This window comes from Camarhynchus parvulus, chromosome 6, assembly GCF_901933205.1.
Source record: "Camarhynchus parvulus chromosome 6, STF_HiC, whole genome shotgun sequence".
Lineage (NCBI taxonomy): Eukaryota > Metazoa > Chordata > Aves > Passeriformes > Thraupidae > Camarhynchus > Camarhynchus parvulus.
In genome coordinates, this window is record NC_044576.1 from 24,214,146 (window position 1) to 24,227,650 (window position 13,505).

The 13,505-nt window shown below is 40.1% G+C and overlaps 1 protein-coding gene across 1 annotated transcript in view; it reads left to right on the plus strand.

The window, feature by feature from the left end:
* SORCS3 (sortilin related VPS10 domain containing receptor 3) overlaps positions 1–13,505 on the plus strand; it is a 261,645-nt gene that overhangs the window by 193,468 nt on the left and 54,672 nt on the right. The window contains 2 exon segments of the mRNA XM_030951534.1: positions 10,136–10,225; positions 12,106–12,285. Of these exon segments, the coding sequence (XP_030807394.1) occupies positions 10,136–10,225; positions 12,106–12,285 (270 nt within the window).

A 13,505-nucleotide genomic window follows, 5' to 3' on the forward strand; every position in this document is an offset into this window, starting at 1 on the left:
CAAATTAAATGTTAAGAACTTGGTGAGGTTTAATAGCGGCATAAAGCATTGGTGCATGAGTTCTGATATGTCTGTTCTGGAACAAATCAGAATTAATGTCTTGGAGTGGAGAGAGGAACTTGGTTTTTTTAACTTTTGTCATTAAACCAGTAGATTTTTATTCTAAATCTGAAGGCAGTGTTCCTCTAAACTTGAGCGATTGAAGCCTTTAGGGGCAATTTGTCTCTTATTTCACCTATTTCAACATGAGCTAGGTCTCTCTTTGAGTATGCCTTTCTCATTAATATTAGAAGGAATGTAAGCAGAGCTTAGTGAAAACCCCAAAATTTTGACAGTTAAAATTGGGGAAGATGAATTCCAGATATTCATATCAATGTCTTAGATTATCTACATAGAGTTATTTACAAGTGAATATCCATTCTAACCAAGATGATAACCAGGCCAGCACTGTAAGATTCCTGAGGAGCATTAACTTGTTTAACTGCACTCAAAGCAAACATGATACTATGATCCATAATGGATAGAGGAAATAAGAAAACAGAAGATATTATGATGCCATTATAAATCAACAGTTCCTCTTGTGCAGCACTTCTGAAGGGATCTTTCAGAATTACAGTACAAAGAAAGAAAATGAGAGTGATCTTATGCTTGAAAATTTTATCTGTTGAAGAGAGTTTGAAAAGACTGGCACTTGTTGCCAGGCAAAAGAGATAAATAACATAGCCCATGAGGAAAGATGTAAGAGGTAATGTGGAGGGAAGAAAGAAATAGCTACTAAGAGAGACTAGGAAGAATTGTTATGAATAAAACAGTAAGTGATCACTCTGAATTTATTGACTGACTTCCTACTTGATTGATCAATAGTTATTTAAGCATGCCTATCATGTCACTAGGATTGGATTGGATAATTCTGCATAAATTGATACATTAAGAGAAACTCTTACCCTCTCTTGCATGCATAAGTTTTCATTGCATTCACAGTATTGCTCTGGTGTAACCAGGAGCCAATATCATAATCTTCTTTCATGAATAATACTTAAAATTCATACAACTTGCAAAACAAGTCATTTATTAGTGAGAAAATATTGGAATATGTCTGGACTTGTGCACTATAGCAGAAGGAGCTAATTTGATGATCCACTTTGCCATTTAATGTCCGTGTCTGTGGTGTTCAATTACATAGCTGTGCTCCAGTGAGTACTTGTTACTGAAGCAATATAACTTTCCAAACTTAGGTGCAAACATAACCTACAACTCCCTAAAAAATGTGATTTCCTGACAATTACCTAGACTGCTATGGTACTCTCATCTGCAGAGCCTACATTATAAGACACAGGGATCAGGGATAGTCATTTGGGATGAGTCTAGAATACTGATACTTTGGAGAATTTATTTGTTAAAAAATAAATTACAGAGGGAATTCTGGGAAAGGTATTTTTCAGGCAAGTCTTGTATCAGGGTTTCTAATGGAATTGCTCAGGCGGCTGAAAAGTGTTGAAAATTAAATAGGCTTTAATGAAAATGGTGATTATTTTTCAGGAAATTCTATTTTGAGTGAGATGGCATTGTTTGGAGAGAACCTTTTTATTTTCCTACAAGTAAACAAATAATATCAGTGCCGCTTGGTTCTGTGAAGAGAGGATCAGGAATGATCTGTGCGTTTCCTTGTCAACAGATCAAAAATTTCCACTGAAAATGAGGGAAAGCATGAGCAAATGTCACCACTTATTTCATGTTGTATTGCACGAAATAGACATGGATTCTTACAATTTCAGGCAATGAGGAGAATCTGGCCACAGAAGTCCCAGTGCAGTGTTGCTTATCTGGGGGGGTCTGAGGGGTCCCAAGGGACATGAACAGGGCAGTGCATTCCCTGGGAATCAGCTTTGCTGTGGGGCAGGGCTTTTTGCAGAGAACAGCATTCCTGTGGGCAGACCCATAGGTGCCATAGAGAGGAAAGTACTGCTGAGTTAAAGGAGCTGTTCCTGGCTGCCCAAAGGTTCTGTGCAAGGTGCAGTGCCTCAGCGGTTCTTCTGGGCGGCTGGACTCCCGCCTTGGATGAGCCTGGCTGCTCGTGGAAAGGGATGACATTCACAAGGCTGGCCTGTGTGAGGACTGTGTCTTCACACAGCAGCCTGGGTATCAGGAGATGGACAGAAATAGTGATGGAACTCTTCAGAATGTGTGATGTGAGGACTGCTAGCACTACTACTGTTATAGTGCTGGTGACCTAAGGATATCAGTGGGACAAAATTTACAGGGAGACAGTATTTTTTGTGATAGAGTTAGAAAAGGACAGGTAAGATTTTAGGCATATTCACAAGATCCTAAGGGACATGAGAAAGGATTTGGTTTCTCAAAATTGTTTTTTCTCTTTTTTTCCCCAGCTGTAGATCTAGGTCTCATAAATATGTTTCCATCCCCCTATTAATCTTGTTGTGTTGTGTAAGCCCTTCTGCTTGTGGCTTTCCCCCCAGAGATCATACCAGCCTAGTCTGGCATGCAGTTATCGCTGTCCCCGTTCCTCTCTTACATTTCTGTCTCTGTCAGCACTTGGAGACCCTCAGGGTTACTTTGGCCTTTTTGATTTGAGCTGGCTGTAAGTGCAGAGGTGTGTGGATGGGTGATCAATACCTGTCTTGGTGATTTTTTATGTCTTTATTTTTCTCCAGGATGCTGCAGACTCTGCTATCCCAGTGGAGAGGAGCTGAAGTTGATCTGAGTTGTAGCTCAGACATTCAGCACTTTCCATGGCAGTGACAACACCACTGGGTATAGAAGACTCCTCAGACTTAGCAGCTGATACCTGGTTTGGGTTTGGGCGTGATACAGGCCAAACAAATGCCTTTGGAGATGAACCCTCTCAGATCTCTCTTTGACTGGTGGTCTCATAAGGACAAGGAATGATCCCTGCAAAGTTTTATTGAAAAGGATTGGCATTTTGCTTCAGATCCTGGCCCATTTCCCCTTTAAAAGGGAAGTGCTTTGCACCACTAATCAGAGAGGCATGCTGAGGGGCACTGCCATATCCCTTCCCAAGGCCTTTAAAGAGTGGAAGCATGGGTACCACTTCCCCTTTCCATCCCATGGCATAATTTATCAAGGTGTTTAGCTGCAGGCTGAAACTCAAGTGTCTTGTCTCCCATTGGCCCCTGCTTCTATTTCTCCTTCTGGGAAGCTTTCTTGTCTTTCTATGCCATTTCATTTGTGATTCAGTCTCCTGGGAACCCTGGAACTGCCCATCTTTCTTTTGAGTCCATATTCCTTCAGGTTCTCCTGGGACATATAATGATCCCATGTTCAAAAAGCCCAGTTGCTCTCTTGGTGGCCCTTTGATTTGAGGTTGATGTGATGAAGGAAGAAAAGAGTTTGAGGGCAGCTGGGAAGAGAGATAGGGTCTTGGCTGTGATGGGGTCTGTGGTGTTGCCATTTAGGAGCAAGGGACGGTGGTTACTCACATCCTGTGCATGCAGCCGTATAGAAGCAGCTACAGTTCTTGTAGGAATTGTAGGAATTACATATGGAAAGTGAAAAGTTCAAGTGAAAATGTTCTTCTGTGATACTGATCTTTTATATGGCTCTTCTTCGCCTTCTGAAGTAGGTTTGAACTTGGAAGACTTTTGCCTAATTCAGGGAGTTGCACAGCAGGGCAGCCTCTCAGCCTGCTCACTGGCAGGAGTGAAAAGGAGCAAATCCAGAATTTCTCCAGAGGTTGTTGTGTGGTGCAGCTGAGTGGGAGTCTTACAGTGCACATCTGAATAACTCCTCTGGCTCAGAGGAACAAACTCTTCTGCCAAAATCTGTTGAACCATTTCAGTCTTCTTTTGCATCAGAAAAGTTTCCTTAAAACATATGCAGATGTCAGTATTCACCCACAATCGCTGATAATGTCTTACAAAACCTATGGATAATATTTCCTTTTTTGGATGCCTGGTGTCTCATCAGAGTGTGTCCAAAAATTTCAGCTTAAGTAATTTGATGCAAAATGGCATTTATATACTTTCTTTTTATTTGAATCAATTTCTGGTTTATCAGGGTGGATATATTTACAATAACCTTTTTTTCCCCAGCCTCAGTAGAAATAAAAATACTTACTATTTATAATATTAGAATTCAGGTGCGGGGACATTTCTCTTTGAGATGTTATAGAGGGGGAAAAATTTCCTGATTCTAGAAGCTACATATATCTAAGCCCAGCTCAGAGAAGTAGTTTAATATTATTACTGGTTGTAACTATGCTTGTTTAGGAGCACTTGAAAGTGCTTATGGAGGACATGAGTGTATGTTTCAAGTTTATTGAGTATTTAAGAATAGGCTAAATGAGCATATTTGCTGAATTGAAGTAATTTATCAGGTGAATAGACTTCAACCAGCAGCCACAGCTGAGTTGATGCTAATTCATAGGGATTCTTGACCTTGGTAATCAAATTATCAATTAAAAAACTTAAATAAGTGGCAAATTTCCCCAGGAATCGAGAAATTTTTTTTGTTTTGTTTTGGTTTGGTTTTTTTTGGTTTTTTTTAATTAATGTGAGACTTCTCAGCAGTGAAACAGGATAGAGGGGAGAAATTAAATGTTCATTTCCCAGTATAGAACCTTCTCTTTATTTTCATAGAAACTAAATACACCATGTTCAAATATAAATTTCTTTCCTCCATTTTTTCCTCCATTAACTAGGAGCCAAAGGTCTTAACAGAAATCAATCCATGCAATTTATTTTTAACTTCACCCTGCTTAGCTACGATTGATTTTTATCTTTGCGATCGATGGTAGAGAAAACGGTTTGGCGGGACAATGGAGCACTCTCCAGCTTGTAGGGGCTGGTCTTTGAGTCTTTTATTGAAGGAATCATTAAAAGCTTATTATGAAACGAATAGGATGAAGACGTTTAAATGATGAACACGATTACACCTGTTTTACTGGTGAATAATGCCTGCTAGAGCTGATCTCCTCTCGCTCCTATTTAAAATGCTGGACAGCACTCCAGTGGGGGAAATTAATCCATACGAATGAAAGAAAGTGCATCCCACGTGCTAGTTAAAAGCTCTTGTTAAAGCAAGACAGGCAGTAAGTAGTTAGCTACTTTCCTATTCACTGCTGTGTGCTTTTCATCCATTTCTAGCACAGTTTCATTTTTTCTGTGCCAAGTATCACATTTGGAACTTCAGCCTAACCATCTCTTGATAAAAAAAAAATTATTAACATTTTCCTTTATTTATTTATTTATTATTGATTTTCTTTCTAGGGCTTTTTGTGATGTACTTTCTTTTATCACTCTCTCCCCTCCCATCACGCTGTCTGATTGATCAGCTGAAGATGTAAAGTATTGCTTTGGCAAACTCATATGTTTCCTCTGAAATCAAAAGAAGGCTTAATGTGTACAATTATGCTCTTCTCATAAGTTGATTTCTGTGTGGGTGATGTGCACCTGCAGCTCGGATGTGGCTTGTGTTTTGGTGTAACTGCACATTTTCTGCAGGATTTACTTTTAAAACAAATGCAATGCTTTTACTTGAGAATACTCTGTCCTTTAGCTGTGTCATCTTTGCTCTGAGGGGTGAGGGAGCTGAACAGGGACTGGGCCAGTATAATAAATGCTGCTTTGTCACAGCAAATTTTCTCTGATGGGTGTGATGCTCTAAAGAGTGTCATGTTTTCTAAGCCTGCTGAATTTACCAGGCAGCTTGGCGGTGCTTCATGCACAGAAATTCCACAGCACACTCAGGTTATTGCGGATTGTTCAATGACTGTGCACAAAACATGATGTTAATGAAAACCACAGGGAGATAATTCAGACTGGATGGTACCTGTCATGATGGAATTTATGCTAAGGCAGTGGAGATCCTCACTACACAAATCTCCAGAAGATTGCTTTTCCTGGTCATAGTGGGTAATCAAGAAGGAAGAGCATTACACTGGGTTCATGCTCTTCCTCATCTTCTGATCCTCTTGTGGCTGGAATTGTGGTTAGGCTTGGGAGAGGAGGCACAGCTTTTCAATCCTCATACTCACAAACCTATGCAGGGCCTAGGCAAGGCTGTCTCTGAAGAACCCCAAAATCCCTTGGTAAGGGTGTAAGTGGAGCAGCCTGCCTGCTGAACTTGCCATGACTCTTCTGTGCTTTAATCCACAGTTTGATTTGGGGGATTTTATGCTCACAAGGAGAAAGGGAACCTAAAATTAAAGCAATGTGGAGGGATGCCAGGGCTCCCTATGGAGATGGAGAACACAGATGCAGGATGCTGCTACAACACTGATACCAGCTCATTTGATGTTATTGGAAAGGAGGGGAACTCTACTGGAATGCAGAGGAATCACCTTGGAGAACAAGTGAGAGGTTTATTGAAAATAACATCAACTATATACTATTAAGAACTTAGTATCAACAAGAAGTGTAAAATTTGGTTATGTGAGCTTTTTGCTCACTTTCCTGCAAATTCTTTGAGCAGCAGGAGGCAGATGGGGTCCTCCTTAGCCCAGGGGCCTTTCTGAGATTTAGTAATTTCATGTTTGTTCCATCAATATATGCCTTACATTGGAAATTATGAGTTCCAGCATAAGCCAGTCAGGAAGATGATAAAGAAGCCTCATACACAGTGATCTACAATTCCCCACATCACCTAGGGCTTCTTTACAGTCTGAGACCTCTTAACTCATTCTGCTTGCCTTCCAAACTCTTTTAGATAAACAGGTGTTTTTGCCTAGAGGAACTTCAATCTAAAGAAAAAAAGAAGGAAGCAAGCTTTAAAGCTTGCTTTTAAATAATCATATTCAATCATTAACATGAGAAATGGCTTTGTGTGTTCCTAGACATGTCACAGAAATTACTGAGATAAATAGATTCCATGACAAATTTTAGGTACTTTTCTGCAGCCTTGTGAACGTATTTGTTTTCTTCTATGTTTGATGCAGTCAGTCTCATTACAGGTCAGGAGGGGGAATGAGCCAACATATCCAGACTTTCAGGGCTTTCAAAGAGAAATTTCTCATGTTTCTCTTCTTAAGTGCCAGCTGATATAAATTAGATGAGACTTTTTTCTTGAATGTGGAAATATTAAAGAAAAGTAGTGGCTCATGAGTGGAGGGAGGAAAAAAAAACCACAGGTTAGGAAAGACAGATGTGTTTAATGACAAACACATTTGTCTGTGGGTATAATTTCTACTGGCCAGGAGCCCAATTAAACACATAAAGTAGAAATCCAGAAAAACAGATTAATGATCCAGTCATTAGCGATGGAGGAAGAAAAAGACAAACCCAGCTAATTCTGTACTGAGCATAACAGATGAGCTCACAGCAAATAATTGGGTGACATTCATCAAATGTGAACTGAAAGGAGGCATTGGAGGGCAAAACACTGCCATAATCTCTGGGATTTACAGTGTTGGAGCATTTGCTCATAGGAAAAGGAAAAGTTCATCAAAATAAATTAAGTTGGGCCTTCCAAAATTCATTCTGTACCATGGTGCTTGCCAAAACTTTATTGGAGGCTTGATCATTTTTTTGGAACTGTTATAACTGTGCATGTAAATCATGCGAAGATGAGACCCTGGCTGGGAAAAGCTTACACAACTCCTGCCAACAGAATTGTGGGTGGCTTCGTATTAACTGGCTCAGGAAGACCACAAACCTCAAATATTTCTATTTCTAAACCTTGTCAAGGTGACCTAGTCCAGGTGGAAGCCTGAAAGGGAATTTAACTATTGCATACTGAACTTTCACAGTGTTTTAATCCTAACTTTCTGCATTTAAAAACCAGACAAACAAACAAGTAATTCAAACAAACCCCCTCCAGGTACCAGTTTTCAGTGGGATAAAGCCAAAATAATGGTGTAAAACCTTTTGAGTGTGGCAGACTTGTAGCAGAACTTGTTGTGGCACAGAAAGTGGAAGTTGATCACCCCTTGATATTTTTGCCACTCTATTTTCACTGGATTAACTGGAAGATTGTTGGACTGTTCCCAATCTAAATTGGTCATCACAGCATTTACAAAGTGTGTGAATATTCATGTCCTCATCTACAAGTTGAAGACCATGTCTCAGCCCATCAGAAGATGTGGATATTGAATACAGGGTTCTTAGTAAGTAGTCACTGGACATATTCAGTTCATGTGAGAATTGAGAATTTGGGGTTTCCAATGGAGGCCATAAATATTAAAAATGAAGAGGGGATATTTAAATATTCCCTGTGCTATTTAGACAATATCTAGAAGTATGGGAATTCTTTGAGTAGTGCTTGTAGAGTTGAGAGATATAAAATTACTGCAAACATGAATTTTGCCTTTTAGCTGGACTCAGTATGAATCAACTGCACAGTCTCTTCTCTCCTGTGAAAATTTTATTTTGATGAGGAAGTATTAAATGGGAAATATATCTTTCAGAAGTAGCACTCACTGACCTTATTCAGCCTGCAGAAGAGAAGGCTGCAGGGAAACATTAGGGCACCTTCCAGTACCTAAAGTGGCTATAAGAGAGCTGGAGAGTGACTTCGGACAAGGGCGTGGAGTGTCAGGACAAGGAGGAATGGCTTTGAACTGAAAGAGGGTAGAATTAGATTAGACACAAGGAAGAACTGGATGATCTTTAAGGTCCCAACCTAGACCATTGTGTAATTCAGCTCAGAGCAGGACCCTGAAATGGTCACTGCTGTGTCAGTACACAGTGCACTTTCTATGAAGTGAGAGTCCAGTGACTGCTGTTTTCTCCCTGTCTCTTCTATTGGCTTGTTCTGGGTCCACAGACAAGTTGCTTTAGATTTTCCTGTTTGTGTTTACCCTTGGCTTTAGCTAAATGTTATCTGTATAGAGTTTATTTGCTGTCATGTAGGCCATTCTTATGACCTTATGCCATGTGTGCTGTAATAGTGGCTGATTTTTTCTCTTGAGGGTACTAAGTACAGTTTTGTTGACATTACAAGTAAAAATGGGAAAAATATGAAGGGGAAGTCTTAGTGTAGAACCTGGTCCTACTTCTAAACCTCCCTTTCTTTCCAGTTTTTCAAACTGTCAATGGAAAAGCCTTGAGTTGATTAGATATCAAATTTCATGACCAATAATAGCGTGTCCTTCAAATGACAGCTTCTCCAGGGAAGAAAGTCACTATCTAGAGGTGATATCATTGCTGAGAATACAATTGATGCTGTAGCAATGTTCTATGTAAGCTCATTCTCAAATATCACTGTCAGATAAAGAAAGAATATCTAGGAGAGAATCTAGGACCTTTCTCTTAGCTTTATTGGAAACCTAAGAAGCCAACAAGTGATATTCCATACAAAAGACAAGTGTTTTGTGCATTATTTTATCTTAAGACCTGCAAGACTGCCAAACCATCAGAATGTAGGAAATGCACTGATGTAAGCCTTGTTTTAGCCAGGTCTGAGATGGTGCCAGAGAGAACACCTACAGCAAGAATAAGTGACTCCTGACAGGTTTTAGAGCCCATATTTTACAGATTATCTGTGTTAGATCTCATTGATGCATGGCATTTTTGCATAGGCTTTAGTTAATTCAGTCCATAAAACTGCAGATTTGGATGTCTATCGGTTCCCCCCACGCACATCCGTTTTCAGAGAGTATAATTTCAGATAAACCAGTTTCATAGTGACAGAGGGCATCTAAGAGCTTAGCTCCAGCTTTCCAAGAGCACATTTACAGTTAGCAGTAAATGGTGCTAGTGTGGATCTCTGCTGCTAGTCACTGTAAAAGGTTGTTGGAAGCCAATCCTGGCCTCAAGGGACTTACAGTGCAGACAAGGCTGAGAAGCAGCAAAGAGGGATTATCTCCTACTTACAGGGGAAGAACAGAAGCACAGAGACTTTAAATTACTTGCCCAAGGTAACTGAGCTGGACCATGTGATGATCCTCCTTTTCCTCCCACTCAGCACTTTTTTCCTGAGATGTTAAAATCACACTGGATTTGAATCATAAGAGACAAAATGGAAAGTTCAATAGCACAGTTTAAATGATTCTTCATCCCTCTCAGGTTTGTGATTTCTTTGGAGTTACCCAGATGCCTTTAGGGGCAGCTGTGCCTGTCATAGAAAATACACCTGAAAGAAAGCTTGTCAAGCACTTTTAGAGTGTCATCACAGAGTGTCTCAGAAGGGTCATCACTGACTTTCTTTGGTGTTTCCATAGGTGACAACTGGTGGAAGAGCAACTTACTATGTGTCATACAGACGGGAGCCCTTTGCACAGATTAAATTACCCAAATACTCCCTTCCTAAGGTGAGTCCACCATTTGTGAACATAGACATGTAATATCTTGGGAAGCCAAATATGTGATGTTCCAGAAGGTGAAGTGACAGGTCCTTCACTTGGACCACAACAACCCCACATAGTGTTACAGGCTGGGGACAGAGAGTCTGGAGAGGGGCTCGGTGGAAAAGGACCTGGGGGTGCTGGTTGACAGCAGCTGAACATGAGCCAGCAGCTCCTGATGTAGCTAAAAGGCAAATGATATCTTTGTATCGAAAATATTGTTGCCACCAGGGCTAGGAAAATGACCTATTATAATACAGATTTGTTGGTGGCCCTGATTTAGAATTGGTGCATGCTATAAAATCAGGGGTACTTTTGTAATTTAAAGATCAGAAGTACTTTAAGGCTAGGTGTCATGGAAAAGTCTTTGAGCCATGTAAAGGAGGATTGTTTATGCTGCCCTTAGTTACTAGAATATTTTTGCTGTACAGTAATAACTATCTGTCATGTGCAGATTAATGAACTCTGCTGGAGTTGTACGTGTGTGAGGTTGGCACCAGGTAATGCAATATTTCCACTGTAACTGGTAAAAACAGATGGAAGTCATTGGGCATTTTGCTTTATTTTTGCACTGTTGGAATAGGTTGGGTACCTCCTTAATCTTTAAGGAATTACAGCTCCTGGGCAAGAACAAACCTCCTGTTTTAGTCTTCTTTTGTTGAGGGAAATGGCAAATCTCCCACTGATTGTACTCATTGGGATAGAATTAGGCCCTCAAAAGGTTTTGCTCCCCATCTCATGCTGATAGGATATGTTAGGTCTATTAGAAACAGTCCATTTAATCAATCCTAACTTTTCATCTAGATACCTCACATGAAAGATTAAGATGCCTCCTAGGCAGCATGAGGATATTGAGCTGATCTTCCTCCAGATATTCTTTCCTGAAATCAGGTCACTCCATCCTTTGGGAGACTTCCAGAATTATGATTTCTTGATGCAGAAAGAGTGCAAGGAATTAATCAAGGCCTCTTGGCCTCTAGAGAAAGTTTAAATAGGTACAAATAGATAAATGGAGTCTCATATAACCACAGTCATTTTGCTTCTAGCTGAACCTGTGTCAGTTTGTTCAACAATGGTAGCAAGGATGAAGTGTTCCAATACTCATCACCACCCTGAAAGTAATTTCCATGAACCTGTTTTAAAATAATACCAAGAAAATGCACTGCCAAATCTCTTTGATGTTAAAACTAAATGGGGAAACCCTTGCTAGACTTTTTTGTACCTTGGTCAGCAGCAGAAATCCAACAAAGGTTAGTGAGTGGATTATTTGATAGCCCCTATATTGTGGGATAATTATCTCAGATAAACTCTCAATAGGAAAGTGTGTTATTAAAAATCACTATCAGCAGTAGCTCAAAATGATACCTATACCTCACCTTCAAATAAATGTGAACTCCAAGGTTTTTTTATACCATCCCTTGCCAGTTGGAAGCACAAGCCCATTATTTCAGCATGAGAATGAAAATTATCACTGCTTTTAGCCTGGTGCCATATGATGCTTAGTGATTATGAAGACTCCAGGCTCCAAGGCTGTGAATCTTCCATGAGTAATAAAACCGACTTACCAATTTATAAATAAAAAATGAAACTGGATGAAATTCCTTGAAGGTACCAAAAATGAAGAAAGCAAAAACCCTTCGCCCAGCTGGTGATTATTTAAAAAGTGAAATGCAGAAAAGTCACAATGCTTGTAATTTATTGGCTTGCTCTAACAGAAAGTTGTTAAACATACCTATAATTCATGCTCCATCTCCATTCTTTCATAATTCATGGTAATTACTACATGTCCCGAAGGGCAAAGAAATACAGAGATCCTCAGTAACAGGCCTTTTGTCTTCTTTTAACAGGACATGCATATTATCAGCACAGATGAGAATCAGGTGTTTGCAGCTGTTCAAGAGTGGAACCAGAATGACACCTATAACCTGTACATCTCGGACACCCGAGGGGTCTACTTCACCCTGGCCTTGGAAAATGTGAAAAGCAGCCGAGGACTGGAGGGGAATATTGTCATTGACCTTTATGAGGTATGCAGTAAAGGCCACCCTGCAAAGAGCAGCAGTGGCCTGCTAGTTCAAGCAAGTGTAAATCTCTTACCCAACCTCCCAGGATTTTCAGTTGTTTTAGGATTGCCCTGAGGCATTTCCTGGATTTGATGTGGATTTGACTCATGTGGGAATAGATGTAGTTATTCTGCTATAGGTGCAACAACTGGGTGGGTTCAAGTCAATGACTGGGTAGCTATTTGTCATTTCCAAAAGGGAAAACCATTATCCTTCTCATCCTAATATGGATATCCATAGAAAGACTAAACATACCTTTTTTTCCCCTTGGGCATCTGGAGACACCTGCTCACAGGCAAGGAATCTGGACTTCACCTTCATGAGCACTGAACAGTTTGTGAACTACAACCAAAAATTTGTAGGTGCCTCTTGCCCAGAGATGACAGATGGACAACTTCTACCCTAAACTATCTTCCATCCTCATGCTTCTTCCAAGCCTGTCAGCGTTGGCCAGCAGCAGTGCATTCAGAGCAGTTCCAGTTCCTGGTTTCTTCAGAGCATTCTGGTTTTGGTGTGTTATTATTTGTTGGATGGAAGATCTGCTGAGATGCAGGGCTCAGTGCTTTGCCAGCAGCAAACAACTAATCAGTAATAGGAATAGAAATGGTTGCAGGCTGATTACTACTGTTACACAGAGAAAGTTCTTGCAGCTGCATGCAAAGGTTATGACTATACATTTTATTATTTCAGCCAAAATAATGCTCATTTAACAACATAATCAATTTGTTTATAAAAATCCAGGTAGTTTAAGTCAGTGAGGGAAAATTCACAAATAACACATTGATTAGTGTGAAGGACAGGGTTTATGTTTTTTCTTCACCTGGTTAAATATATTTTCCTGCCTCTGAAAAAGTATATTTCTTTGCTATGATGAACCAGCTAAAATTAACATGCATTGTCTCACATTCCTGAGCAAACCTGTGTACTCCCCAGTGGTATATCATAGACTTTTCACTGTTAAATGCTAATAAATTTTTACAGAGTCATTTAAAGAGTAGTATCACTCCAGGGGCTTGAGAGTAGAAGGATTTGCATTGTGACAGTTGCCAGGAAGTTGCAGATTGGCAGAAAATATCTTCTTCCTGTCTCACTTTCACAGCTGTGCAACAGAGACCAGACTCAACGTGAAATCTTTTTGGGGATGTTTTGACAGGACCATATTCTGCTGGAATGGGTTCTGCTGA